At 34.5% G+C, this 23,443-nt stretch overlaps 4 protein-coding genes and 1 non-coding gene across 5 annotated transcripts; 1 reads left to right on the top strand and 4 right to left on the bottom strand.

Moving 5' to 3' along the window:
- Window positions 1-1,386: 1,386 nt before the first annotated feature.
- LOC116012976 (GDSL esterase/lipase At5g03610-like) lies at window positions 1,387-4,706 on the bottom strand. The gene is made up of 5 exons (XM_031252643.1): window positions 4,315-4,706; window positions 4,025-4,198; window positions 3,178-3,440; window positions 2,027-2,309; window positions 1,387-1,724 (listed from the first exon to the last, which is right to left on the bottom strand). Exons 1-5 carry the CDS (start codon window positions 4,373-4,375, stop codon window positions 1,474-1,476), a joined length of 1,032 nt encoding a protein of 343 aa, XP_031108503.1. The 5' UTR covers window positions 4,376-4,706; the 3' UTR covers window positions 1,387-1,473.
- A 3,766-nt stretch (window positions 4,707-8,472) lies between these two features.
- On the bottom strand, window positions 8,473-11,651 carry LOC116012174 (GDSL esterase/lipase At5g03610-like). Its single transcript, XM_031251651.1, has 5 exons — window positions 11,513-11,651; window positions 11,217-11,390; window positions 10,415-10,680; window positions 9,170-9,470; window positions 8,473-8,895 (listed from the first exon to the last, which is right to left on the bottom strand). Exons 1-5 carry the CDS (start codon window positions 11,571-11,573, stop codon window positions 8,645-8,647), a joined length of 1,053 nt encoding a protein of 350 aa, XP_031107511.1. The 5' UTR covers window positions 11,574-11,651; the 3' UTR covers window positions 8,473-8,644.
- A 2,587-nt stretch (window positions 11,652-14,238) lies between these two features.
- On the bottom strand, window positions 14,239-14,311 carry TRNAE-CUC. The gene has a single exon. It is a non-coding gene; the product is annotated as a tRNA-Glu (tRNA).
- Window positions 14,312-18,159: 3,848 nt separating this feature from the next.
- On the top strand, window positions 18,160-20,958 carry LOC116013699 (nifU-like protein 4, mitochondrial). Its single transcript, XM_031253590.1, has 3 exons — window positions 18,160-18,382; window positions 18,813-18,974; window positions 20,133-20,958. The coding sequence occupies exons 1-3, from the start codon at window positions 18,160-18,162 to the stop codon at window positions 20,591-20,593; spliced, it is 846 nt and encodes a 281-aa protein (XP_031109450.1). The 3' UTR covers window positions 20,594-20,958.
- Window positions 20,959-21,039: 81 nt separating this feature from the next.
- Window positions 21,040-22,253, bottom strand: LOC116013700 (zinc finger A20 and AN1 domain-containing stress-associated protein 4-like). Its single transcript, XM_031253591.1, has 2 exons — window positions 22,081-22,253; window positions 21,040-21,952 (listed from the first exon to the last, which is right to left on the bottom strand). The coding sequence occupies exon 2, from the start codon at window positions 21,832-21,834 to the stop codon at window positions 21,307-21,309; it is 528 nt and encodes a 175-aa protein (XP_031109451.1). The 5' UTR covers window positions 21,835-21,952; window positions 22,081-22,253; the 3' UTR covers window positions 21,040-21,306.
- Window positions 22,254-23,443: the final 1,190 nt, after the last annotated feature.

Raw genomic sequence — 23,443 nt, 5'->3', positions numbered from 1 at the left:
GTCAAAAGCAAACGCTCAATGTGTAAGTTACTAGTGTTAAGTACAGGGATGACAATTTCAATTCGCTCCCCGGATATCCACCCTGCATAGATCAGGGTTTTTTTGGGTGATGGGTTGGGGTGGTGGATTCGGGTTTTATATACAAAATTCACCTAGAACCCCACCCAACCCACCTACATATATATATATATATATATATATATATATATATATATATATATATATATATAGTAAAATAAGTAGTAGTATGTAGTTGGAGGGGGTGGGTCGGGTGATGGATGTAGCTCAGCCTCCCTGACCCACCTCAACCCATTGTCATCACTACCCGTCGTTATACGGTGGACCATGGTCCACAATGCATTGTGCACCATGGTCACAAAACGCCGTTGTTTCATTAAGTAAGAGAAGTTGTTGCCGTAAGTATTAACGAAGCTCCGTAAAGGATACTACAGTTCATCTCAGAAGATATTGTCTCACATTTGTTTTTATATTATCAAATGAAACTGTAGTTATATCGAAAGAAAACTGCGGTGTATATAAAATAAAATTGAATAACAATTTCACATTTTTTAGTGTATATTGTCCAATAAAACTGTAAAAATATCAAAATGATATTGTAGTTGTGTTAAAAGTAAACTGCAGTGTATTATAAATTATCTAAACAAATTAAGAATATTCACATGTTCTAGAAAAATATATATGCAACAACGCATTTTGAGATTCATGGAATACAAAAACGAGGTCGTGATTTCGCTTTGAATTTCATATTCCAAATCACGGCCTCGGCGACGTCGTGTTTTCATCACAACATAATTCATCCCATATATTTGCCTAACATTACAAGATAAATATCACAAATTTCACATACTTTTACATAAGAGGTAAATATCACAAATTTCACATTTTTGCCGTGAACTAATATATTAATTACATAAACTTTTATGACACTAACTAATGTCTTATTATACTTAGTATAACTACATAGGTCTAACGAATTTCAATGCTAATATCTAATACAATTCATCATCACACTTACATATTTATACTAGGTACAACTCACAACATGATGTTTTAAAATATTTATTTGGAAAAAGTGTCAAATAGGCTACTGAACTTGTCACTTTTGTGCAATTGAGCCATTGAACTTAAAAAGTGTGCAATTCAACCATCAAACAAGCAAAATTTGTGCAATTGGACCATTTTTACAAAAATTTTTAATTCAATTTGAGTTAAAAACATTTCAATATTGACTTCCAACTAATATGGTAGAAGAAAATGTCACTCTTAATACATATATGTTAGTAATATAATTGGATTTTACCAGAAAATTTTTGCAAAAATGGTTCAATTGCACAAATTTTACTTGTTTGATGGTTGAATTGCACACTTTTTAAGTTAAATGACCAAATTGCACAAAAGTGATAAGTTCAGTGGCCTATTTGACACTTTTTCCTATTTATTTTAAAAATCTACTTATATTGCAACGGAGGCAGAAGTGAATGGGGCATGAGGTAAGAGGAGAGTGTTGAGTGAGGGTTTCACAATTGAAAAAACAGAAAGCCAGCCTTGTTGTGAAGGATGTATTGTATCCCAAAAGAATGACTTCTTTGGATCCTCACACACTACATATTCCTTTCTTCCATCTTCATCAACATCTCCACAGTTTGATCCACTTCTTGTTCCCTTGCAACATTCTCCCAATGGATTCACACAACTTGATTTCCCTAAAACCAAATAACAATAACTCAACCTTCTAACTTTTGTCTTTTTTATTCTTAATAACACATTATGTTTATCTAATCTGTTGATCATATAATATATAAGCATAAATGTGCAATACAACTATCAACTTATTAGACTTTTAGTTGAGATAATAGAACTCATGCTTCAATTTGGTGTCAAAATCAACCCCACGACAAAGGTCTTGAGTTTGAATCTCTGCATCGCCCGATAAAAAAAATAAAAAATTATGGTCCACTTGTTGCTTAGAACCCGTCATACACTTACCTGGGTAATTATTCTGTAAAATTCAAGGCATACATGAATGCAGAGTAGATATCAAGAATGACAAAAGTGGATCCACCAGTTTCATTGTTCAGTTGCTCCACAGCTTTTTTCAGCAATTGATTGTGAAGCCTTGAAAATGAATTGTCTGATTCGTTGCAAACCCTATTAGGTGAAGGTTGGATGGGAACATTTTCAGGAAAGCATCCAAATGGCGGCACTGTCACCATACTTATTCTCGGAACTCCCAAACTGTATATGCGTTTGAGGTTCAACACTAGCTGACTGATAACATTCTCTATATCCTGCGCAAAAACATACCATAATAACATTATAATACCTCAAAACAAGTTAATTATGGTAATTTCTAACTATCACTCATTGTCAATTTTAGTGCTTCATTTTTATTTTTTTTTGAGAATTTTAGTGCTTCATTTTTAAAACTACCAAATTTAGTTATAAAGTATTGAATCATTCACAATTGTAGTCCAAACTTTTCTTTTTTATGACTCTGTTTGGCACACCTAACTTAAAGTTAGTAGCTAATATGTTAACTAATTAAAATTAAAGTGTTTAGTAAAATTATTGGCAATGTGTCATACGCACAACCTGTGCAAAAACTTTTCTCTGTTTCTCCATTGAGTCTCACAAAGATGTGTTATTTGTAGGAAAAAAATTAGTTAAAAATCACACTTCATCGTACAGAAATCCCCTCCCAATTTTTTATAAAGAAAACCTCATAAGATGTGTTTTATTTGCTGCTAGACATTGATTAACTCGGGACTAAAGTAGTAATTTTATTATAGTCAATGGACCATTTCAGTAATTAACTTTTCAAAGAAAATGATGCATGTGATGGCCAAAATGGTCCCTTGACTATAATGTCTAACGGCAAAACAAACGGATGACCAAATTGATTAATATTTTTAAAGTTGAGGAACTTAACTAGTAAAAAAAAATAGTCAAAAACCAAATCAATAATTTTGCTATAGTCAATGACCATTTCAGTAATTAACTCGATTCAATACTTCATAATAACTAAATTGATTGTTTTAAAAATCAAATTAAAGATTAAAATTAAAAATAAGTGATAGTTAGGAAACTAAATCCCTAATTAACTCTCTCAAATCTTATACTACTTAACATGAGTTAAAAGGATTGTTTTTGCCTTGCCTTTTGGCCGCCGACCGACAAAGCGTAGTCGTTCCCGGCCGGCGAAACATGAGCAACCGACGAAGTGAGGTCGCGTTTGGTGAACACACGTTGTTGAATCAGTTGTTGGAAATCATTAATCTGTGCGGTCATGTTGGGCCCACCATTGATGGTGTTGAAAACACCGGTTCCACCATACGCAAAGTTCATCCCATATTTCTGTAAATTTAAACCCAGCTTCCACTCTCTGTAGGGCACTGGAGATCTGATTCCCAGATACTCAGCTGAACACCACAACTTTTTAGTAAATAAATTTTTTACTTTTTATTTCTTTTTTATTTATTTATTTATTTACATAAAAAAGGAAATGGTCAAATAAGCACTAGAACTTTACATGAAACACATTTAACATTTTGTTTTTATGCAATAAAATCTAAAAACAGGTTAGTGACCTATGATACCATGTCATTAAAGTTCATGCAACATTTACAACCAAAAACCGACAGTTGGCAAACGGCGCCTGTTGCCTGGTCGCCTTCCTGCAGTGTGGTCACCTTCTATGGGAAGGCAGAAAGCAACGAGACACTACACTGTTTTAAGTTCAATTTTAAGTGGAAGCGGTCAATTGATCTACTCGATTTAAGTCTATAATCTATGGTGATTTACTTTTTTAGGGTCACTATTGACTAAAGTCACAAGACAAATTTATCCCGTAACAACACTCAAATGGCATTCACTCGTCACCCAAAAAATGTTCAAAATTAATTAAAAAATACTTAAGACCAATAATGTATGTTGTGTAATGACCTAAAAACAAAAAAGATAGATAAGGGGTAGGTATGGGCAGGTAGGTGTTAAGGAAATGCACCTACGAAGTCGGTGAGAACACGGCCGTCGGAGAATCTGCCGGAAGGTTTGCCGGGGAAAGTGATGCCATAGGGTTCCTCCCAACACTCAAAACCATCATTCTGCGGTGTATTCCCAGTATCGGCATAGGAGTCTCCAAAAACGAACAGCTTTGTATCCGCGCCATATCCGACCTCTGCACTTATATATCATATCAGTGGGAGAAGAAGAACAAGTTAATTATTGCAATGCGGAACAACATACATATGCCAAAATCGAAGTTGGAAACATTAAACGAAGATTGTCGGCGACCTGGAGAAACAATGAGAAGGCACGAGAATAAGGCTAAAGTGAAGCTCGCTTTCTTCTCCATTGTTGTTGTAATCCAGATATATTTTTTTATTATTTTTGAAACCAATCCACTTAAATTAGGAAAATACTGATGATTCCTATTTTATACTCTCAATTTATACTCTCTCTCCCTCTGTAGAAACTTTTTTGTGGATACTAACCAATCTCTGCTTGCCACTTCAGGAAATAAAGAAGTAAGGGAGTGAAGCACTTCGGAGAGTAGAAGGGAGTGAAAATGGAGAGTATGCATAATACAACTCTTTAAATTATTAAGGTTGGACTATTCTTTACGTATGCGGAGACAAGCAAGTGGCTGCCATACTGATTACTGACAATACTGTCGAATGCTTAAATTTTAGAGTATTCCCATCTCCTTAAATTTTGTGGAGGCAACCAAATATCTTGTGCTCAGATGTCCGAATAATGGTTGAGGTCATGAGTCTTCGCCTAATGGAGGCGATACATAGGTTGAGGTCTGTATTAATTTTGGTGACTTAATTATTAATAGAGATTAGATTTTTGATTAGTCATGAGATTGTACAATTGATCTCTTGTAATTAATTTTATCTATGTGACCAATTAAGATGATCATATGTATTATGTTTAAATTTTTAATTAGGTCAATTGGGAGGGGAAAGAGTATACTGGAAAAAAAAAAAGAAAACAAAACAAAAAAGCAGCTCAAAAGCTATATATTAAACCTTTTTTTGTTTTTTGTTTTTTGTTTTTTTCGTGTGAAGCCCACAAAAAAACTCTTACTTGCCGGACATACTCAAACAATATCTCAAGTCTCAACGATTGATGATGTTTTAATTTTATACTATAGAAAATATCATAATATATATATATTTTTAGTATATTGTAAGATATTTTGTGTATGATTCATTATGTATCAAAATATAATAAACTTACTAACAAGGAATTATAATACACTAAACTTGAACGTTTATTACACTAAAAATAAAAATGCAATATATTACGGAGTAAAAATAAACATGTATCAAATTCTACCTTATAATATAACCCAACGGGGTAGCTCAAGTGGCAAGTGAGCTCTCTTTGTGGGTGGGAATTTTGGGATAACCCGAGTTCAATTCCCACAAGTGATGATTCTCCTCTCGGAGCGAACGTGGGTGGACCCCGGACCGTTAAACGGACGGAAAGAAAGACCCTGTAAATTTACCAAAAAAAAAATTCTACCTTATAATATGAACTCAATTGCACAATATAATTTGCAGCCAAATTAAAACATTTTTTGTATAACCTATCATGGATCTGACCCCCAATGTTTGGATGAGAACTTTTGGGCCCGTTTACTAACTAGGAATTTTCTCCAGTTTTCTGGAAAACTGGAAAACAGAAAACATGTTTACTAGCACAGTTTTCCATTTTGAAAACAGGAAATAATTTTTCAGTTTTCTAGAAAATTGAAACACTATAAAAAACTGTTTTCTAAATGGAAAACATAATCAGCTATCATCTATTAGACTATATGTCACTATAACCACATTCTCACAATTATCTACTTACATATTTATTCATTACTATGATTACATATATTATCATCTTCTTTTACTTATCATCATTTTCTATCTTTTCTACTTGCATTACTTATTTAAACATAACTTATTTGATTATGCTTAAAATTATACATCATTCACATTGTCAAAATTAAAAATTGAAATCTATATCACGTTTTATGTTTGGATTGAACTCAATTGATTATTGGTTTGGATATTTTTAATTATGTTATATCGGATACAAGTTTGGTCCATATATCGGATATCGAAATTTCACATATATTACTATATTAGAATTCAAAATAAAAATTATATATTATATACACGTCATTCAAATGAATATATCCAAACATATTTTAAATATTAGCTCAAAAAATATTAATATTATACAGGGACGTATCCAGGAATTTGTTCCAGCGGGGGCGAAATATTAAAAAAAAAAAGGAAGAAATACTTAAAGAAATATAATCATAAATATTGTTGGATATAGGCCATAAATAAAACATATCAAAACTTTATAAAAATATTTATAACAAAATATGAAACATAACTAATTTGATAAATTAATTCAAATAGAAAACAAATTATAAATTACATATCTCATTAATTATATATATATATATATATATATATATATATATACCCAAAAAAAATTGTGCTTCCCGTATGATTCGAGCACACAACCTTTGCTAAAGCAAAACACAATTCTACCATCTTGTCTAGCTTACACTTTGTTTAATGCATCTGTTTTTATATATTTATATCTAAAACAGGTATATATATACATATATACATACAAAGTTATATATGGGGTGGGGGTGGGGTGAGTGGGGGCAGGTGCCCCCACTGCCCCCAGGGCAACTCCGTCACTGATATTATATATCTAAACTAAATTTTATGTGAACTTAATAAGTTATTGGTTCAGATATATTTTTATTTATGTTATATACAGATATAAATTTGGTTCGGATATCAAATGTAAATTTTTTACATATTGGACTTAAAAGTAAAAAATATATTTATTCTATTTAAACCAAATATATTTTAAAATATTTTAAATATAAGGTCTAAAAATCACCCGAAATTAAACTTATTGATAATTTTATAACGTTAATCTAAAAAAAATAAATTTGAAAAAATAAGTGTTAGTAAACAAGTTTTCTAAACAGAAAAATTAAAAAACAGAAAACAGAAACTAGTTTTCTGTTAGTAAACATGCCCTTTAAGTCCCGATTTTTTTTTTCTGTTACAATGAGTAGCACAAAGAGTTAACAGTAGCTTCTAATGAAGCTCGAACCCACTCCCATCATCCATGTGGGAGTGTAAATCGGGACACCGGGTGTCACTAGACCACAAGGTCTTTGACAACTAGAAGCTCCCATAAATCACATTCTCCCGAACGAAGTGATAGCCAAACTCCATGTGCTTAGTCCGCGCATGGAAAACCATATTAGCACACATATAGGTATCTCCCAAATTATCACATTACAATCGCAGAGCAAGCAACAAAGACATCAAGCTCACGTAACAAAGAGACAATCCATGTCACTTACACAGACAAACTGCTAGGGCTTTATACTCCGCTTCAGTAGAGGACCTTGCAGCTGTGAGCTGCGTCTTGCAAGACCTTGATACCAAGTTTGTACCCAAGAACACAACAAACCCACTATACGGAACCACAGTCGTACTCAATAACAGGTAATCCGTCCACCTTTAAACCAAATGACACTTCAACGTCCAAAAGTGTTATGCACTTATGCCCACCTCGCTGAAGGGCATGTGAAATGCCTGGACCTCAAGACGCCACCGCTCTAAAGCGTTGAAATTAGCCCATGGTCCACTAACATTGTCATGAGGGGAGAAATCTCATACAAGTCCGCCTAGCGCAATTATTAATTCAACCATCCTAGGATGACGGGGTTGTTGATTGATCGTAGCAAGCATATCATATTGAGCCACTTTGACCATAACATCATAATCCATATCACTCCATACTGCTCTAGATCTATGAGTTTGCTGACAAACAAGCAACTTTAGGTCGATCAGTACAACAGGTGCTTGTACTTTGGTCCGAAACGGCGTCGTCGTTTCAATGTTAGTGGACACGGTCGCGAATGACTTCAAGGAATTCATTGTCTATAATACACAGAATTCTTGTCTAGAATATAATACACAAAACGCGCGGTTGCGTAAAATACACAGAACGTTTGCCTAGAATACACAGAATATTGACACAAAATATACAGAACTCATCCTCCTAACATTCGAATGCACAAACACATCACAACATGTGTTAATAACATGAATACACAGAATATTGACACAAAATACACATAACTCATTCTCCTAAACATTCGAATGCACAAACACATCACAACATGTGTTACTAACATGAATACACAGAACGGTTGTCTAGAATACACAGAATGATTGCCTAGAATACATAGAACGATTACCTAGAATACACATAACTCATCTCCTAATATTTTGGTACGGGGTGCACAATGCATTGTGAACCGGGTCCACGATATAAATTGCCATAATTATCACAAATTTCACATAATTTTGCCGTTAACTAATATATTAATTACATAAACTATTATGACACTAAATCGAACTAATGTCTTATTATAATTAGTATAACTACATAGGTCTAACGAATTCAATGCTAATATCTAATACAATTCATCATCACACTTGCAGATTTATACTAGGTACAGCTCACGGCATATTAACATTGATATTTCAAAATATTTATTTTAAAATTCTACTTATATTGCAACGGAGGTAGAAGTGAATGTGGCATGAGGTAAGAGGAGAGTGTTGAGTGAGGGTTTCACAATTGAAAAAACAGTAAGCCAGCCTTGTTGTGAAGGATGTATTGTATCCCAAAAGAATGACTGCTTTGGATCCTCACACACTACATATTCCTTTCTTCCATCTTCATCAACATCTCCGCAGCTTGATCCACTTATTGTTCCCTTGCAACATTCTCCCAATGGATTCACAAAACTTGATTTCCCTAAAACCAAAAAAAAGAACAATAAATCAACCTCCTAACTTTTGCCCTTTTTATTCTTAATAAAACATTATGTTTATCTAATCTGTTGAGCATATAATATATAAGCATAAATGTGCAACACAACTATCAGCTTATTAGGCTTTTAGTTAAGATATAGCACATGTCTCAATTTGGTATCAAAACCAACAAAAAAAAGACTATGGTCCACATGTTGCTTAGAACCCTCGTCAAAAGTAATCGACCATCACACGTGAGGGGCGTGTTGAGCATTTACCTGAACGATTATTCTGTACGTTCAAGGCTGACATGAATGCAGAGTAGAGATCAAGAATGACAAAAGTGGATCCACCAGTTTCAGTGTTCAGTTGCTCCACAGCTTCTTTCAGCAATTGATTGTGAAGCCTTGAAAATGAATTTTGCGATTCGTTGCAAACCCTATTAGGTGAAGGTTGGATGGGAACATCTCCAGGCAAGCATCCAAATGGCGGCACTGCCACCACACTTATTCTGGGAACTCCCAAACTGTATATGCGTTTGAGGTTCAACACTAGCTGACTGATAACACTCTCTATATCCTACACAAAAACATAACATAATAACATTATAATACCTCAAAACGAGTTAATTCCGGTAATTTCTAATTATCACTCGTTTTTAATTTTATTGCTTCATTTTTAAAACTACCAAATTTAGTTATAGAGTATTGAATCATTCATAATTGTAGTCCAACTTTACTTTTTTTAAGGCTCTGTTTAGCACAACTAGTTTAAAAGTTAGTAGCTAATAAGTTAACTAATTAAAATTAAAGTATTTAGTAAATTAATTGTTGAATTAAGGATAAGTGTGAAAAAGACATAAAAGGATAAACTAAGATATTAGAAATTTGATTAATGAGGGTAGATGATGTCAATTTTGTAAATTAATAAGGATTTAAAAAAAAAAGTTAAAAAGTCATGAATTTATCTTGAATAGTGTTTCAAAATAAGTTAGTATTTTAAACTCCTTATGTATTACGGTTTTACCAAACCAAACAGAGCTTACAGCTCATTTGTAAGTAGTTAAAATAAGCTAAATTCTAAAATAAGCTCTACTAAATAGATCCTTTGTATGAATTGTTAATGTTGAGGGTAAATTGAAAAATCATGACTATTCCGTCAATTATTTATCAGGGCAACTTCATAAGTGTAAGATTTTTGGTGGTTTTTTCAATGCCAAAGTAGGAAAGGAGGAAGAGAGAAGAAGCAAAAAAAATATGACAAAAAGAAAGAAAAAGAAGGTACATTGGCAATGTGTCATACGCACAACATGTGCAAAACAATGGGTCTCACAAAGATGTGGTATTTGTAGAAAAAAAAATAGTTAAAAATCACACCTCATCGCACAAAAATCCCTTCCCAATTTTTTTTATAATGAAAAACTTTATAAAATCCCCTCTTAGATAAAATTTTCTTATTTTAACCATTCGGTAATAAACTCGTTATACTAGTTGACATGAGTTTAGGGATTGTTTTTGCCTTGCCTTTTGGCCGCCGACCGACAAAGCACCGTAGTCGTTCCCGGCCGCGGAAACATGAGCAACCGACGAAGTGAGGTCCCGTTTGGTGAACACACGTTGTTGAATCAGTTGTTGGAAATCATTAATCTGTGCGGTCATGTTGGGCCCGCCACTGGTGGTGTTGAAAACACCGGTTCCGCCATACGCAAAGTTCATCCCATTTTTCTGTAAATTTAAACCCAGTTTCCACCCTCTGTAGGGCACTGGAGATCTGATTCCCAGGTACTCAGCTGAACACCACAAGCTTTTAGTAAATAAATTATTTACTTTTTATTTTTCTAATAAGGGAAATTGTCAAATAAGCTTTCGATCTTTACATGAAAAGTTAATTAAGTATCCAAACTTGTTTAATATTGTAATTAAACTCATTTAACATTTTATTTTCGTACAATAAAATCTAAAAACAAGTTAATGACCAGTGATAGTGTGTCAGTAAGGTTTAGACAACATTTCCCACCAAAAACAGACCTCTAGTGAACCGCCCTGGCCTGTAGGCTGTAGCCTTTCCACCAGAAAATGGTCGCTCATCCCGGAAGTATTTTAAGTTCAATTTTAAGTGGAAGCAGTCAATTGGTCTACTCGATTTAAGTCAATAATCTATGGTGATTTACTTTCTTTATGATCATTATCGACTACACAAAAAAAAAGTGCAAAATTAATTTAAAAATACTAAGATCAATAATGTATGTTGTGTAATGACCAAAAACAAAAACAAAAAAGATAGATAAGGGGTAGGTATGGGCAGGTAGGTGTTAAGGAAGTGCACCTATGAAGTCGGTGAGAACACGGCCGTCGGAGAATCTGCCGGAAGGTTTGCCGGGGAAAGTGATGCCATAGGGTTCCTCCCAACACTCAAAACCATCAATCGGCGGCGTATTCCCAGTATCGGCATAGGAGTCTCCGAAAACGAACAGCTTTGTATCCGCGCCATGTCTGACCTCTGCACTTATATATCAGTGGGAGAAGAAGAAGTTAATTACTGCAGTGCGGATAGGAACAGCATACATATGCCAAAATCGAAGTTGCAAACAATAAACGAAGAAAAGAGAGATTGTCGGCGACCTAGAAAAACAATGAGAACACACAAGAAGAAGGCTAAAGTGAAGCTCGCTTTCTTCTCCATTATTGTTGTAAGGGAGTTTCAACTTTCTCCAAAAAAAAAAAAAAAACTTTCAATCCACTTAAATTAAAGGTTGGACTGTTCTTTCCGTACGTGGAGACATCAGAGAAGCAAGTGGTTGCCATACTGATTACTGACAGTACTATCCAATGCTTAAATTTTAAGAGTAGTCCCATCTCTTTAATTTTTGTGTGGCAAAAAGTTGAATAGTTCACTGCGAATTAATTTTGGTGACTTAATTAATCCCCATCACTTAATAAAAACGTGTTGAAAAATAGTTACTGACAATCAACGCGGGAAATGATTTTTGAAAATTATTTTTTGAACTTTTGGTGTTTGGCAACACCTGAAAAATGTGGTCCACGAAAAATAGTTTTCATTGTCTAAGAAAAATGAGACAATTTTTTTGAAAATGACTTTCAATTTTTTTTTTTCAGAAGTCATTTTCCGAACTTGTCTTCAAAAATTTTTGGGCCAAAATGGCCATATCTGGAGTTTTTTAAAAGAAATATTATTATAATTTTTTATATTTAAAAAAAATAATTAAAATGTAAAATTATACAATTTAATACATTTTTCAGAAAATGTCAAACACACAAAAGACAGTTTTCTAAAATTCAATCAAACACCGGAAATAAAACGGTTTTTCAAAAAATGACTCATTTTTCAGAAGTAATTTTCTTGCTTTTCAAACACACCCTTAAAGTAATTAAATTGGTTGAAATTGGAAAAATAACAAAAGAAAAATATGAAAAATAACAATTTTTGTCATTAAAAAAATCATTTTGTCTAATTTTAGACAATGAAAGTAAAAGCTATAATTAAGGGGGGTGTATTCAATCATAACTTTTATAGACTTTTAAAGAGTTTTATCAACTTTAAAAGTTTGGCAGTATTCAATTTAGACTTTTAACGACTCTTTAAAAGCCTACCGGTATTGGATCCAAACTTTTAAAAACTCTTTAAAAGTATGTTGGTATTCGATTCAGACTTTTATAGAGTATTTAAAAGTCTACNTCCATTTCAATGCAGCGTTTTATCTTATAGCTAAAAATGCACTAATGGAATTGCTCTAAGGAGGCGTGACAGAAGAGCACTCAATGAAGTGGTCTCGCTTATGATCCACAGACGTTAAGTCTATGATAGTGCTTAAGCATAATTGACATTCCCTAAGATTGATAGGTTGAATGATACAATAGAGAATGGTGGTATAAGTTAGACTATCCCCTGTACTCCAAGGTGGAGCAGAAAGAAGAGGCACAGAGAATAAAGGGTTGAGAGCCAAGAGCTGAGACCACAAATAATTAAAAAGGATCTTTTCCCTTCTTTTATTTTCTTCTTCTTCTTCTTTCTAGCTTCTCTTCCCAAAAGGCCTGAGTGTGCTCTCATGGTAGCCTAATGCCTTGAATAGTGTAAACAAAGGCCCTACCCTTCTTATTTAAGCTATACTAGTTCCCCTCATTAATCTCTATTCACATTATTACTAAATTTACTACACCCCTGCTCTAAAATGTAAAAGCCCACAGTTCCAGCAAAGCATCTATAAAATAGTCTTCTCTAAAAGCTATGTGGCAAGATGGGGTGGTAGCGGAGTTGGCTAGTGCGTAGGTCTCATAACTTCTGAGTGATCCTGAGGTCAAGAGTTCGAGCCTCTCTCACCCTAAAATCCTTTTTCCCTTCCGCCGTGAACGCGCGGTGCAAAATCAAAGCATAAAAAGAGTTTCCATTGCCGGGAATCGAACCCAGGTCTCTCAGGTGAGAGCTGAGTATCCTAACTGACTTGACTACAATGAATTTGCTGTTGCTGCTCTACCCTGTTATTTATACTTAATAGCCTGCTATAAGCGTAAGATTAAAGTTAAAACTACAGTTTTGTCACACAAATGCTGTGATTACAAAACTGCTCCGGTTGGACTTGTTCGGTTTTTTTCTTGTGTGTCTTAGAAGCACTAATTTGGATATATCCATTTCAATGCAGCGTTTTATCTTATAGCTAAAAATGCACTAATGGAATTGCTCTAAGGAGGCGTGACAGAAGAGCACTCAATGAAGTGGGTATCGCCTATGATCCATAGACGTTAAGTCTATGATAGTGCTTAAGCATAATTGACATTCTCTAAGATTGATAGGTTGAATGATACAACAGAGAATGGTGGTATAAGTTAGACTATCCCCTGTACTCCAAGGTGGAGCATAAAGAAGAGGCACAGAGAATAAAGGGTTGAGAGCCAAGAGCTGAGACCACAAATAATTAAAAAGGATCTTTTCCCTTCTTTGATTTTCTTCTTCTTCTTCTTTCTAGCTTCTCTTCCCAAAAGGCCTGAGTGTGCTCTCATGGTAGCCTAATGCCTTGAATAGTGTAAACAAAGGCCCTACCCTTCTTATTTAAGCTATACTAGTTCCCCTCATTAATCTCTATTCACATTATTACTAAATTTACTACACCCCTGCTCTAAAATATAAAAGCCCACAATTCCAGCAAAACATCTATAAAATAGTCTTCTCTAAAAGCTAAGTGTCAACATGGGGTGGTGGCGCAGTTGGCTAGCGCGTAGGTCTCATAGCTTCTGAGTGATCCTGAGGTTGAGAGTTCGAGCCTCTCTCACCCCAATATCCTTTTTCCCCTCCGCCGTGAACGCGCGGTACAAAATCAAAGCATAAAAGGAGTTTCCGTTGCCGGGAATCGAACCCGGGTCTCTCGGGTGAGAGCCGAGTATCCTAACCGACTAGACTACAACGGATTTGCTGCTCCACCCTGTTATTTATACTTAATAGCCTGCTAGAAGCGTAAGATGAAAGTTAAAACTACAGTTTTGCCACAAAAATGTTGTGATTACAAAACTGCTCCGGTTGGACTTGTTCGGTTTTCTTCTTGTGTGTCTTAGAAGCACTAATTTGGATATTTCCATTTCAATGCAGCGTTTTATCTTATAGCTAAAAATGCACTAATGGCATTGCTCTAAGGAGGCGTGACAGAAGAGCACTCAATGAAGTGGTCTCGCCTATGATCCACAGACGTTAAGTCTATGATAGTGCTTAAGCATAATTGACATTCCCTAAGATTGATAGGTTGAATGATACAATAGAGAATGGTGGTATAAGTTAGACTATCCCCTGTACTCCAAGGTGGAGCATAAAGAAGAGGCACAGAGAATAAAGGGTTGAGAGCCAAGAGCTGAGACCACAAATAATTAAAAAGGATCTTTTCCCTTCTTTGATTTTCTTCTTCTTCTTCTTCCTAGCTTCTGTTCCCAAAAGGCCTGAGTGTGCTCTAATGGTAGCCTAATGCCTTAAATAGTGTAAACAAAGGCCCTACCCTTCTTTATTAAGCTATACTAGTTCCACTCATTAATCTCTATTCACATTATTACTAAATTTACTACACCCCCGCTCTAAAATGTAAAAGCCCACAGTTCCTGCAAAACATCTATAAAATAGTCTTTTCTAAAAGCTACGTGTCAACATGGGGTGGTGGCGCAGTTGGCTAGCGCATAGGTCTCATAGCTTCTGAGTGATCTTAAGGTTGAGAGTTTGAGCCTCTCTCACCCCAATATCCTTTTTTCCCTCCGCCGTGAGAGCCGGATCGAACCCGGATCTCTCCGGTAATCGAACCCGGATCTCTCCGGTGAGAGCCGGGTATCCTAACCGACTAGACTACAACGGATCGACTTGATGATCCAATCAAGTAAACTCAACGACGGAGCAAATTGAAAGTATGCAAAATACGAATCTGTGATTAGATAAAACGACGAGATTGAAAATAACGCTGGAGAAATGATTGATTTGCAGCGATTAAATCGAGAAATTACGTTAGACATGGATGGTAAGCGAGGTTTAGGAAGAAGAAGATAGAAGTGAGACGAAATCTTCTGCTCCGCTTCTTTGCTTGAGACGGAGATTTCGAAGTGAAAAGGAATAAATAAATAAAGGGTTAAAATATATTACTCCGTACTCCATATCTAATTATTACTTCCTACTTTCCATTTACTTGTCTAGTTCAATAAACGAAACTGACCAAAAGTATTTTTAATTCAATTTTTTATAATATTAAGTTTAGTATTATATACAAAATTTATATATTTAGACACTATACTAAAAGTATTATTAAACACACAAAAATCAAATTAAAAAATAAGTAAACATATTAAAGAAAATAAATAAACAAAAAAAATATATGTTTGACCAATTGTAAGTATGACAAATAAAATAGGACAGAGGAAGTACAATTTTTTAAAAAATATTTTCACTACTTTTTTTCGACCCACAGGTTTGCTCGGTTAGGGATCCATTTAAGCCAGACAAATTATTTTGTGCATCCGAATTTACCAGTTATATACTGAATGAACATTCAGTATGTAAATTGTGATGGTTCCACCTTACAAGGTAGACTCGGGTCCATGGTATAACTATTGGCCACGACAAATTATTTTGTTGACCCGAATTTTAAAATACACAATTTATATACTGTATGTTTACAATTTACATATTGAACGTTCACAATTTTTATATACAGAATGTTCACAATTTTATATACAAAATGTTTACAATTTAAATACTGAATGTTTATAATTTAAATATTGAACATTCAGTATATAAATTGTGAAATATTCAATATATAAATTGTGTATCTTGACCTAGTTCCACCTTGCAAGGTGAAACTCGGGTCCATGGCATGTGGATATGTACAATTTTTAAATGATATAATATACATGGGTCACACTTGTATGAAACCGTCTTACAGATCCTTATTCTTGATATGACCTACGAGTTGAGTCAGGTCAATCAATATGCAAATACAATGCTTATATTAGCAAATGTAATACTAAATCCAAAATAAAATGTTTGTTACTTAGGAAAAACATCATGCTTTTGAAGACAAATGTAATACATTTATATTTTAATGTAAAAGTATTACTTTTCTCATCAAAAATGTTAAAGTAATGTTGCATTTATAAACAAAATATTTTTGATAAAAGTATAATATTTTTAAATCAAAATATAAAAGTGTTACATTTTTTCATAAAAATGTTATTCCGTACATTTTTCCATATAAATAATAAACATGTTATTCCCGATTTAGTATTGCATTTAATAGTATAAATATTGTATTTTATATTGACACGCCCCGTCTCATAAATAAAGATCCACCATACGATTTCACACAAAATATATATATATATATATTCTAATTTCTAAATGACTTCTCATATAAAGTGGGGTATTAACCTTAATGAATAAATGAACATCCAGCCGGGTTCATGAATTTGTAAACTGACCGGTTTGCGTTCGCGGGATTTCAACAATTCGTTTTTGCAGGCTAGAATTTAAGGGGGGTGTATTCAATCATAACTTTTATAGACTTTTAAAAAGTTTTATCAACTTTAAAAGTTTGGCAGTATTCAATTTAAACTTTTAACGACTCTTTAAAAGTCTACCGGTATTGGATCCAAACTTTTCAAAACTCTTTAAAAGTATGCTGGTATTCGATTCAGACTTTTATAGAGTATTTAAAAGTCTACTGGTATTCAAAATGTTATTAACTTTTATAGACTCTGTCAAAATAGGATTTCGGTAGACTTTTTCTTCATTAATATAAATAGATGAAATCCAACCCTCCAACCCCAAACTTTTCAAGATTCTCTACAAACTTTTTTTTTTCCTCTATTTAAACTAGACAAATTTTTCATTAATTGTACAATACGTCCCAAACTTTGTTACGAAAAATTATTTGTTAATATTGACTGCAATTTTTTTGAAAGAGGGATTGCTACAAATAGCAAAAAAATATAAATAAATAAATAAATAATTGATGTGCGAACAGCAGCAGCTTGCTGCTGTGCTGTTCGCAACATTAATTTGCTGCCGCAACCAGCAGCTTACAAAATTTAGTAAAAAATCATATTTTAAAATTTTATTTAATTAATATAATTTTAAATAATTTTATATTCATTAAATATTAATATATGTATTTATATAAGAAAATAAAAATATATTCAATGCATTCAAAAATATATTAATTAAAATTTTATTTAATTTAAAAATATTTTTGTAGTTGCTGTTGGTTGTATTTTTTTTTTTACAATGCGCTAATTTATTTATGATCTATAGAAATATATTTTTGTAAGAAAATTATAAATAATATATTAATAGAAGTTATGGAATGTTTGTGAGGGTGTATTCAATTTAGAGTTTTAATAACTTTTGTAGAATTTTTAATATGAAAAAGTTTAAAAGTTTATAAATGTTTGTTGTACGAATATTTATAAACTTTTATAAAATAAAGTTTAAAAGATTTCAAAAAAATCTACAAGAACTCAAGTTAATTAAAACCCATCATTTTAAAACTCTTTAAAAATCTTTAAAAGTCTTGATTGAATACACCCGTAAGTATCCCATGCCACGTTATAGAATTTACCTTGTGAAAAATAGTGGGTAAATCTCAAGGTGAATCGCCGCCCGTAATCTGCCTTCTGCCATTAACGCCCCTGCTTGCTCACACTAGCGAACAATCAACCCCAATAGCCTCCTCGAATTGAAATTTCCTCTCCCTTTATCTCTTCCGATTCGCTCACTGTTCACAATTGCAGTGATGAAAGGCTTGGGAAGGCTGATATCGCAAGCCGCTCGTTGCCGGAGCCAAAGTCGGCTGGTCAAATCCTACGCGGCGGAGAGCGGAGGTCTCCGAGCTTATTGCCGCCTTCTATTCGTTTCTTCTTCTTCGCAAGTAACCTCTGCTTTCTCCAATTTCACTTCGTTGAAATCCCCGCATCTTCCTTCGTCACCGTACTCTGCTACATGGGCTACTAATGGAGGTCAGTTTTAGAATATGTATAGGAAATTGTATTCAGGTTTTGAAAAAAAAAAAATTCCTAAGTTTGAATATGAAGATGAAGAATTTAGCGATTCAGGGCTTGGTTAACTGCAGGGAATTCATGTTTTCTGGGAACCCTAAGTTTTCTTCATTAAGGTTTGTTGAGTAAAAAAATTGACCAAAATCAGTTTCCGTTGTAAATTTCTGTTGTAGAAACTAGTAACTCGGAAATATTCTTTTGGATTATGTATGGTTTTATCCTTTTACTTTTTCATGTGAAAAGTTTTATACTGTCATTGTTGAGCTGGGAACTATATTATTTAGGCGTGGAACGATGATATTTGAAGTGAAATTATAATTTTTTGAACTATTGTATCCTAACCTTAAGATAATGCTTTTGTGCCTGTATATTAATCTTACTGCTTGGACAGGGCAGAGGAGGACCATGTTCATACAAACACAATCAACCCCTAATCCTTTATCACTGATGTTCTATCCCGGAAAGCCAGTTATGGAGACTGGAAGTGCAGATTTTCCAAATGCTCGTTCTGCAATGAATTCACCACTTGCTAAGGCCCTATTTGGAATTGATGGTTAGCTTGTTCTCTACGTATGTCTAGCTTTAGCTGTAATCTTATAGGCATTTCTTTTTTCGGCTCTTCTTATTGTTGGGCTTGTGATATGATCAGAGTCTTTCATCATTTTAAGTTATTTTCCTGGAAACAGTTGACATTGAGCTATCATGCTTGTGTTGTTCTGTAACTTTGGAAGGGTTAAAGTTCAATTCATATTTCCCCAAATAGATAAATGTAACTCTGTGAGCTATGAATTAGACTAATTACTTTTAGTTTGTATTGAAGAACTTAGATTTTGTGTAAGGATGAACATTATAGATTTATAGATAGATGAATTTATACTGGAGCTTCTTAAACCATCCAAAAAATGGGAGGTGGGGGGGTCTAAATTTGACGTTGTTTTGTATGTCGTAAACATTTTAGTAGATGTATCCACTTTGTAAAAATTTCAGTAGATATATCCACTCTCAACATTAAGATGACCTTACTAGACATCTAATTGTGATACTATTGATCTATATCTATGTTTTAATGTTGGGAGGTTGGGTTGTTGGTGGTGCATTTATATACATGTCTCTGACACCCCAACAGTGAAATCGATAGGATGAGCTGACATTGAAATGCTTTTAGTGCTGCTCAGCCTCTACAAACAGTAGAATACAAGGATGCCTACATAAAAGGAATAACATCGGTTGAAATGAGGTTGTAATCTTCAACATAAAACCTAACTAGTGGACCTTTTTATTATAGTGCTGCAGTTTCTGTTACTAATCAATATTTTTGTTTCCAATTACAATTTGGTTGTTGTATTCTATTTAAGATATTATGAGTATTGAAACTTAGAATTTAGAAACACTAGACTGCTTTAGTTTGGTTTTTATTAGTCTGATGAATTTTGCCATCTGAATCTACTATTTTTTCATTCCCATGGTTAATATTGCTTGCGTAAATAAATTTGTGAATATCATTTACTTTTCCCTCACTGTTAGTAAAAGTGTAAAACTTTATTGCATTAGTAAATCAGAAATGTTGTTTTGCTCCATGTACTAAACTCCTAACACCTATTTCTTAATGGTACACTATGCACTTTGTTCTATCCCTGATCTTATATTTGTGAAACAAAAGCTACTTAAATTGTCGTCAATGAATTTGTTGACAATTTTCCTCATCATGCAGGGATTACTCGGGTATTTTTTGGATCAGACTTTGTAACCGTGACGAAGTCTGATGATGCATCCTGGGACTTGCTCAAACCTGAAATATTTGCAGCAATCATGGATTTCTTTTCATCTGGGAAGCCTCTGTTTCTGGATTCCAACACTGCAGCCTCCATGGACACAGCTATCCAAGAAGACGATTCAGAGACGGTTGCGATGATCAAGGAACTTCTGGAGACGCGCATACGACCAGCTGTACAAGATGATGGCGGGGACATTGAATACAGAGGATTTGATGCAGAAACCGGAATAGTGAAATTGAGGATGCAAGGAGCATGCAGCGGATGCCCTAGCTCCTCCGTCACCCTGAAATCTGGCATTGAAAACATGCTGATGCACTATGTACCCGAAGTTAAAGGCGTGGAGCAGGAATTTTATGAAGATGAAGACCCGTCCCTAACTGGAGCCCCACATGAGTAAATTCTCTCATTTAGGTGCATCAATTTTGCATCCACCAGAGATAAGACTTTTTCTCTCTTGTGCAGCAGTAATTGAATTTTCAAATGACACTACTTGCAGCTTTGCAGGTTGCTATGAGCCTATGACAGTATAGCTTCCATAAATTTTGTTAGCAATAATGGTTTGACAGGATACCTACTTTGTTTTGAGGATAACAACTCCCATTTTCTTATGAGTAACATTATGAATTTCACGTCTGAAGAACATTATGAGTTTTACGTTAGAAGAACATTACAAGTTTCATGTCTTTATGAGTTTTATGTCACGTTATGAGTTTTACGTCTGAAGAACGTTATGAGTTTATAAATTTGTTTCATTTGTCGGAACATGAACGTTATGAGTTTATAAATTTGTTTCATTTATCGGAACATGAGTTACTTTGTGATGGAGTATATGTAAGGAATAGGTTGAAGAAAGAACAAATTTGTCCTAAACATTATTATGGAAACAACATTAATATGTCCTTGATTGTTCATACAATGAGCAACAGGAATATAATCCAAGCCCCAGATCACTAACCAACCGACTACAGCATAATTCCACATATACATGTTGAATCACAACCGTTGAGCCGGGCGGGCCAGCTACGATGACCCTACCATCTGGGCCCAGAATTATAATTCATCATTAAATCATAACCGTCAACTTTGTCCCCTGTGATGGAATCGGACGGCTCAGATCTTGTCCAGCTTCTCAGCCTTGACAAGTGGGTTGGCCTTGGCAATGGCTTCCCTCCCCATGGTCTTGTAATCAAAGGTGCAGCCATGCTGCTCCGGGTACCTGTGGGTCCCGCAGTAGATGACCCCACACCTACATTTAAACCCGGTCAGCCCGACACGCTTCCGGCACGTGCCGCACCTATTGGGCCTGGGTGGACCCGCCCCCGGCATGGCCGCCTCCGCAGATCCAACCTCCTCCGGGCGCGACGAACTGTCGCAGGCCGCCGGCGCCGCAGCTGCCGGCGACGGAGACGAAGACGAGGAGGAGGAGGAGGAAGAAGAAGAAGAATATTCCGATGAGTTTCTCCCCTTGAGAGATCCTTCCATCGCGAGGTGCGCCTCCTTCATTTGCTGTTCCTTAATGCAGTGATCTTTGTAGCATTTGGAACACAGGTTCAGCGTGGTGCTGCTGCCGAAGAATCCACAGTTGTTGGCGCAGAGACTATGGCCTCCTGCCTTCTGACATTTTTGTTCCTCGGCCATTATTCGCTTCGATAACAAATCGGATAAATTAAAAATATATAACAAATGTTTGCGAGAGCGGTTGACTGAATTTATAACAAATCAAATCAATCGCTCAACGCAAGGAGAAGATCGCAACCTGCACGCCGATACATCAAAATTTAAAAACCAAATCAATTCAATATAAGATCACGAACAGAAAATTAATGTTGAAAACCTAGCTAGCATTGGTATTTGGATGATCGAGAAAGCTAAGGGAATACTTACGTGAAGAATCTGAGAAACGAGAGGAGAAGCTTAGGGGTAATGATTCTTGGGGAAGAATGGGAAGAAAAGGCGGAGAGATGAAGAAAGGAGATGGAGAAATGCAAGGAGAATTGATGGTGACAATTATATTGAAAATGCCTATAATATTGGTGGTGTGTTAGGAATTAGGATGGAGATGCAAAAAGCCTCAACAAAAGTATGCTTTTTTTGTGATTTCAACTTTGGGTAACTTGTTTTTGCCGTTTTATTTAGGACGATTCTTTTATTTTATTTACTATTATTATTATTATTTGGTAGCCGGTTTAATATATTAATTAAATACATAAAATAAAATCAAAAGAATTTGTAAGTGTACAAAATTATAAGCATAATGTACAAGTAAATGCAATGTATTGTACTAACCCATTTTTTTTCCTGATAAAATCTTTCTAACATTGGTATATGTATAATTTTTGTTAAAAAAATTATTTATTTAATATATATTCTATTCAAAGCTTATTCACTTATATATTTTTCCTTCAACTAACCAAAGAATTGAAGAATTAAGGTATAAACATTATGCAAGCATGTAATAAACAATTAGATGGTGAGATTCTTCTGGTCGGAATGAAGAGTCGTTGAAGTTACGTTAAGGAGCAGAGGATTGCATTTCTTTCATGCTACGTTTTTGTTGAAACCATTGTCTATTTGCCGGCCGGTTCATGAACATAAATGGAAAACCAATTAATAATAGCCGTACGTGTTTTCAACATTTTTTTAGTATTATACTTGTTTTCCCATTAACAATAGTCAATAGTGGCTGGCTGATGAATCAATCATCTTTGTATGTTGTTGTTTGAGTCGTAGAAGGAGTTAAGGAAAGTTTCTTAGGGAGTTAGGGTGTTATTTCCTTGAAACATGTATGAAATCGGAAACCTATCCTACGGTTTAGAATCAGAACCGACCTGCAATCATCCCTTAAAATCTTCTCTCTCTCTTTTTTTTTTTTTTTTTTTTGCAATATATTAATTACTAATATACCTTTTAATATAAATAAAGTGTGCATGCGGATATATTAGAACTGTAGGATGAGCTAAGATCAAACAGATGGAAATCAATGAAGAAAAGAAAATACACAGTGATAATTTTGTAATTTTTTGCACCATGTATATTTCGGCGGTACATTACGTGTTAGTGTGTGGTGCATTTTAAGTGTTATGTTATACATTTTTTAGTGATACATGGTGCATTGATCTGTAGTGCACTTAGTATTACACCACTCAACGGGGGTGTCAAATCCCGTCGATGGGCTCAATAGACCAGTCAACTTGGTGTATTACGTGCTAGTGTGTGGTGCATTAGGTGATATGTGGCGCATTGATCT

The sequence above is a fragment of the Ipomoea triloba genome, chromosome 3 (assembly GCF_003576645.1).
Source record: "Ipomoea triloba cultivar NCNSP0323 chromosome 3, ASM357664v1".
Classification (NCBI taxonomy): Eukaryota; Viridiplantae; Streptophyta; class Magnoliopsida; order Solanales; family Convolvulaceae; genus Ipomoea; species Ipomoea triloba.
Note: the sequence above shows the minus strand (reverse complement) of the source record. Positions and strands in the feature narration are given on the sequence as shown.

Excerpts from the sequence above, each read along its gene's own strand:
- LOC116012976 (XM_031252643.1), bottom strand. The coding sequence starts at position 4,375 with ATGGAGAAGAAAGCGAGCTTCACTTTAGCCTTATTCTCGTGCCTTCTC. Across the intron at positions 3,441-4,024 it reads TGTTCTCACCGACTTCGTAG|CTGAGTATCTGGGAATCAGA; the intron begins GTGCATTTCCTT and ends TGTGGTGTTCAG. Across the intron at positions 2,310-3,177 it reads TGTCGGTCGGCGGCCAAAAG|GATATAGAGAATGTTATCAG; the intron begins GCAAGGCAAAAA and ends GTTTTTGCGCAG.
- LOC116012174 (XM_031251651.1), bottom strand. The coding sequence starts at position 11,573 with ATGGAGAAGAAAGCGAGCTTCACTTTAGCCTTCTTCTTGTGTGTTCTC. Across the intron at positions 11,391-11,512 it reads TGTTCTCATTGTTTTTCTAG|AGGTCAGACATGGCGCGGAT; the intron begins GTCGCCGACAAT and ends ATATAAGTGCAG. Across the intron at positions 10,681-11,216 it reads TGTTCTCACCGACTTCATAG|CTGAGTACCTGGGAATCAGA; the intron begins GTGCACTTCCTT and ends TGTGGTGTTCAG.
- LOC116013699 (XM_031253590.1), top strand. The coding sequence starts at position 18,160 with ATGAAAGGCTTGGGAAGGCTGATATCGCAAGCCGCTCGTTGCCGGAGC. Across the intron at positions 18,383-18,812 it reads TACATGGGCTACTAATGGAG|GGCAGAGGAGGACCATGTTC; the intron begins GTCAGTTTTAGA and ends CTGCTTGGACAG. Across the intron at positions 18,975-20,132 it reads GGCCCTATTTGGAATTGATG|GGATTACTCGGGTATTTTTT; the intron begins GTTAGCTTGTTC and ends CTCATCATGCAG.
- LOC116013700 (XM_031253591.1), bottom strand. The coding sequence starts at position 21,834 with ATGGCCGAGGAACAAAAATGTCAGAAGGCAGGAGGCCATAGTCTCTGC.